The sequence below is a fragment of the Papilio polytes genome, unplaced genomic scaffold (assembly GCF_000836215.1).
Source record: "Papilio polytes unplaced genomic scaffold, Ppol_1.0 DF821400.1, whole genome shotgun sequence".
NCBI lineage: Eukaryota > Metazoa > Arthropoda > Insecta > Lepidoptera > Papilionidae > Papilio > Papilio polytes.
In genome coordinates this window covers 587-6,764 of record NW_013527804.1, presented here as the reverse complement: position 1 = coordinate 6,764, position 6,178 = coordinate 587, and the positions used below count along the sequence as shown (strand labels likewise).

The 6,178-nt window shown below is 42.4% G+C and overlaps 1 protein-coding gene across 1 annotated transcript; it reads left to right on the top strand.

Moving 5' to 3' along the window:
- Positions 1–4,013: 4,013 nt before the first annotated feature.
- LOC106108802 (collagenase-like) lies at positions 4,014–5,641 on the top strand. Its single transcript, XM_013290076.1, has 5 exons — positions 4,014–4,247; positions 4,647–4,914; positions 5,006–5,095; positions 5,177–5,361; positions 5,481–5,641. Exons 1-5 carry the CDS (start codon positions 4,044–4,046, stop codon positions 5,583–5,585), a joined length of 852 nt encoding a protein of 283 aa, XP_013145530.1. The 5' UTR covers positions 4,014–4,043; the 3' UTR covers positions 5,586–5,641.
- The last annotated feature ends 537 nt before the right edge of the window (positions 5,642–6,178 follow it).

Sequence of the window (6,178 nt, the reverse complement as noted above, 5' to 3'; positions counted from 1 at the left end):
TACCACTTCCGACGAATTATATTCCTCACCTTTAAACGCTGAAGATTAATACATTTCGTGATTACTTTATTGGATACTGTAGATACGAACCGCAATTGACACATTGTCTTACGGTTTAATGTCTGGTAAATGAGAAATGAGGGACCCTCTTGGATTATCTCAGTCCGTGATTAATGTAATTATTTGGGGCGAAGAAAACGTGCATACGTGTAAGTAGGAGCTCACCTTCTGCACCTGCGTGAAGCGCGGCAGAGGACGCCGCGACAGCGACAGCGGCCAGCGCAGTCAGCACGCTCTGTGACATGACGTAATCACTGCTATTGTTAATACAATTGCCCTTTGAGTGCAATAGCTACAATTTGGTAGTTTGTTAATTTGTTCATGTTGAAAGGTAAAAAATAAAACATACCACCCACAAATCCATGTCATCGGCAATAATTGCAGTTTTTAAAATGGAACTTTGCTCGATTGTCGCGTCGTCTGCTCCAGCTCACCATTTCCCTCATGCTCATACAAAATAAGTAATTTTAAAGCATTTTATCAGAAATCGTAAAATGTATTAAAGAGTGACCGCCGTCGTGCTAGCAGGCATGCTGTAACACTACATTATACCCAAAGACTGACTGATAAAATCGGAATTTAAACACTTTTTTTCATTGCGACCAGACTATAAAACATTTAATGGAACCCTGGTAGTGTGTGAATCCGGCGTAGTATTACACTCGGAGCTGTTCGCAAAGTGCTCTGACGTCCAGTAACATAATGTAAGATACATTAAGAAACGGAATGTTTGAAAGTCATCATTGACAATAACAATGGTAGAGTCCGCTTTAACATCTTTGCACAAATGTACAGGCTCGCTCAGATGAGTACACGTGCGGGAGGCTTAATGAAAGAAAGGGGAGGGAAATTAGATTTGATGATGGAGGAGATGCTTAGGAAGGGGAAATATCATCTTTAAGTCCTTCTTCTCCGTCCATTAAGGATACGGGCAGCGGTCACTTCTTATTATTTTACATAAAACATGAAGATATATCTACGTTGCTTCTTCATGGACAAAGAAGTTTTGTCGAGTATTATATTGGTCAGGAATTCGTTAATGTGACTTTGCTGGTAATAATATGAATAATTATGAGATAATCGAGCGTAGTTTTTATATCTTAGCTATCAAAGAGAAAGAAACATGTCTCATTAATCATAATATCTTGATTAGTGAATCTACGTAATTGATATCTACGCAAAAAATGATTAATTAAAGTTATTATCGATTTCTGAAGTCAGTTTACCTGAAATTTAAGATACTTAGACTATTTTACAAGCAACCTAAATAAGATTTCTTGCAGCACTTTCTGCAGCAGGGGTACTTAGGACGGCTGCGGTGCGTCTTGCGGTACGCGTCTACCTCGTCCAGCGAATCGCTCCGGCGCGTCTTCTTCTTGGTCGTCCTCTTGCCGTAGCCGAAGCGCGGACACTTCTCCGTCACCAGCTCCAGCAGGTGCACTCGCTTCTTCTCCAGATACTCCTTTAGCCGCTTCTTTTCCTCCTGTCGCTTCACCATCCACTCGAACAACTTCTTCTCCAACCTCAATCGGTTATCTATCATCAGCTTACCTTGCTCTGGTTCAATATCTTTTTTGTCGAAAACGTCTTTATAAACAAAGATTTCATCTAACTCGTCCGGGCCGCGTTTCTTCTTTTTCTTTTTAACGAACCTTCTCAAGCTCGTTGCATTTGCGGTGTTATTTGAGACTGCGGTATGATGTGATACGCTGCGCTGTGCAAACTGCCAGCCAGTGACGTTGCTCGCAACCTCACCACGGTTGCCGTTGCTGGCCAGCCTTCCGCCGCTGCTGCCGTTGTTGACCGATCCTCCGCCGCTAGCTTGCTGCAAGTGTAGCTTAAGAGCCGTAAGGTAGCGCTCCCCCGTACCCGCACCAGCGCCTCCTCTCCCTGCCTCCTCGTGCAACGCGCGCAGACCGTCGTCAATGGCCACCTCGATTTCACTATGTAATTTGTTTTTTTCAGCTTCCAATTCTTTTATTTTTTCATTATTCAAATGTTGAGAGTAAACTGAGTCCAAGCCGCTTATTGCAAATATAACTAAATTATAACAATAAATGTTCATTTTAAGACAGTTTATAAGTCATGTTTAGTTTAGTTCTGCATTGAAAGTGACCGAATGTCCGCTAGAATGGAATTGTGAGATTCACTTTTCGTAAAAACATAAAAAATTTACGAGTACACTCGTAAACTTTTATTTTATTTGTCGGAGAAAATAAAATGCTTTGAAGTGATTTATTTTTGGCAGCTTCGATAAACAATAGTTTTGTTATTGTTAATCGAAGTTTGAAAGGCATTGTTAGAGTTTAGGTTTTTACCACAACTGTATTTAGTTATTCAAAGGTGGTTGTACAATATTAAATACATTGAATTACACTTTTTTATCTTTGTAATAAATATTGGAATATGGAATGTTCAGATACGGGGACTGTAATGATTGATTAATATGCAGTTGTATAGGTAGCGGCAGGCGCGGCGCAGCGGGCCAGGCGTGTTCCAATGTAATCTTTATTAGCTATTATATATAACCTTCATGAACTGCAACGATGCAATTCCTAACTCATAATAATTAAACCCTAAAAATGTCGTGATGTAAACAAAATGTTTCTATTAAATAAGATATTTTTCATTAAGTTATCGACATTAGAAGAACAAACGTTCTTTATGAAGAGTACTGTTGCGTTCTACTACTCCGCCGGCGGGGAAGAGGCGCGCAGGGACCCTCACACGCGCCCGTCAGTTGCGCTCCGAGTTGCCACATCGCCACACCGCCACACAAACTTAATTACTACATTTGACGTTACAACTACTTTTTTTTCTTTATTTCATTATATCTTTCAACTACAGCCTACTATTTATTTATCAACCAAACCAAAAGAAATATAGTCCACGCCGCAATAAGTACTTTGGTAGGTACTAAAAATGTCGGTGCAAAAATTCTAACTATGAAATTAGGTTAATGTGACACGGTCAAGTCTGCAGTCAACTGGCGGCGATATGTTAAATGTATTTCATGACAACTGATTGATTGTATTAATCACTACAATTTGTTTCGATAAAAACATCTGACTAATCACGTACAAATGCACCCCATGCCCATGAGTCACAGGCGAGAGCATATCTCCCCGTCACCAGCCGTCACTGGCTCATTCGCCAATATCACCGTTACCATTTTTTTATTGCTGTCTCGTAGCAATGTTGCTATTCTTGCAACAGAGATTTAAATTGTCATTTGTTTTCAATAACACGAAGACAATTTTGATTAATTGGTTTATTATTTGAACTGATAAAGAAAACGTTAATCTTATTTAATCATTTCCCGCTGCCACTACTCTAATCCTGTATATCTGACTGGATTAAAATATAATTAGGTTTTCCCGACTATGTCATATTTGCCAGGGCCCAAGTCCCATAGAAAAAGAAATAATTTTAGAATTTTAACAACAAACTAAAATGGATATCGTTGTATTGGTATTCCCATTACAATTATCGACTAGCTGTTCCCGTACGGCTTCATCCGCATGAACTTATAGAAACCTTATTTTATTGTTTACATTTGTCAAATTCTCAGTTACAAATGTCAAAATTACTTGCTATAAACTTGCTTCCTTAATGTTGGCATCTCGTAGTTTTTTTATGTTTGTTAAGCCAGCGCTTGACCACGACCCCACCTGAAGGTTTTTTTCCAAGTTACCCCTTAAGTTCAACAGCGTTAAAAATATAGCGTAAGTGTAGAGCTTTTTATTAAAGAGAGAATTATTCTAAAACATCTGATATTTTACCCCACGTAATAAGGTGTGTTAACGTTTTAATATATTAGTATGTAGTTTAAATACGGATCCAAAGGAAACCGATTCAAAAAATAGTAAGAGTAAATAAATATTTGAAATCAGTCTGTCTTAATCACGGCGATAAGATAATTCCGTTCAATAAAAGAGGTAATTTGGCGTTCGGAGGTCATATTGTTCCGGTCGGGCGACACAATGAAACTATTCCTGGTAGTGTTGTGCGGCGTGGCGGCGCTGAGCGCGCGGGCGGCGGCCGAGGAGCCCATCCTGCAGTACTACCACGACAGCGCGGGAGTGGCGCTGGCCGAGCTCATCCGCCAGTCTGAGGAGGCGGCCGACTTCGACGGCTCGCGCATCGCCGGCGGCTCCCTAGCCAACCTCGGCGCATACCCCTACCTGGTGAATGCACTCCCATCGCAATATCCCCTCGCTACTCGGCCAACGAACATTCATATGTTGACAGACATTATTATTCATATTTTAAGAGACATGTTCTGGTTTTTAATTAATATGTTCAATAATCCCATTACAAATATCTGGTAGCCGATTCTAAAAAAAACCTACTACGAATAAGTACAACAGTCCTGCCCACCTCGGGATTTAACTTAACCTACATACATGTATAATATTAAATTTAAAGCTGGTTGTAGTAATACAGTATGCGTAATACTACTAAAATTCATTAAAATGCATCTACGAGTATATGCACGAATAAAGATGTGGAAGAGCAGCGGTATCGGGCTTTGTGAATAATTGTTTACTTATGATGTTTATGTGTGTGTGTGTGTGTGATGGCAGGGCGGGCTCGTGGTGACGCTGAACGACGGCCGTACTTCCGTGTGCGGCTCCACTATGTTGACGAACACGCGCTTCGTAACGGCGGCGCACTGCTGGTTCGACGGGCGTAACAATGCTCGCCAAGTCACCGTCGTTGTAGGCTCCGCGACCCTATTCTCCGGCGGCACCCGCGTTAACACCAACAACGTGCAGATCCACGGAAGCTACAACTCCGCCACCCTGCACAACGACGTCGCCATCATCGCCACCTGGCACATCGGCTACAGCAGTGAGTGTATTCCTATGTGCGGATTAGTTCCCGCGTCCTCATACGCCGCGTTTAAGTGAACTTATATACGATACTGTTCTGTTGTTTGCAGATAACATTCGCAACATCGGACTGGCGTCGGGCACCAACCAGTTCGCCGGCACGTGGGCTTGGGCCGCTGGCTTCGGCAGGACAGGAAACAGTGAGCTTCGCTGACAATACTCTATATCTATCAGAAATGTCAGTTGCGTTGTCTAATACGTGTACATGTGTGTGTCCATAGACGCAGTGATCGGCAACAACCAGAGGTTGTCGCACGTGCAGGTGCAGGTGATCACGAACGCGGTGTGTGCGCAGACGTACGGCCCCAATGCTATCATCGCCTCCACGCTGTGTACCAGTGGCGCCGGCGGCCGCGGCGTCTGCCCCGGCGACTCTGGAGGCCCGCTCGTCGCCAACAACCAGCTCGTTAGTGCATCCCGCTTCTCTCTCTCTCTCCCACATACACACGTCTAATCCGTACCATACTCAGTCTTTAACATCACACCGACTGGCCTATGAGGTTATAACGTACTTTCTGTTCGTAGATCGGAGTGATCTCATTCACGGCGCAGCGCGGGTGCCAGGCGGGCATGCCTTCCGGCTACGCACGGGTTACCTCCTTCCGCTCTTGGATTGTCAGCCGCATATAAACATCCCGCATTCCACGATTGTACCATTTTTGTTAATAAAATTTAGGGCTTAAGAAGTATTAATTTTTATTTCCCCCTTAGTACGTCAACATGATACTTGATGGTATATGCTTCGGAATGGTCTAAATAGTCGTTGTTCGCTAACGCCAAGTTATCACAACGATTATACAGAACGACCTATATCTTACCGGAAATGTAAGGAATCAAGGAATTGTATACAAATAATAGGAAACGTGTACAATTCCGATACTATAAAGGAAATGTATAAAATATTGTATGAAAAACTATTAAATGCAGAGATATCCTAGGAAATGTATAAATTTCCTCGGAATCTCTACTTCTATACTTGTTTGCCTATAACGTCATCTAGTGATAGCATTTACACAACTTCTTGTCGTCAATTCATCGAAGCGGTCGCGGCCGCCTTTTTAATCTGTCATCTGTCATCGCGTCTGCAAAAACCACCAACGTCGTGCCGTGAGTTAATTTCAAATTTTGCTTTAATTTATACAATTTACTATCCAGAGCGTACTCCTCCCTTAAAGGCCGGCAGCGCAACTGTAGTACCGTTGGCATTGCGGATGTTCATGGGC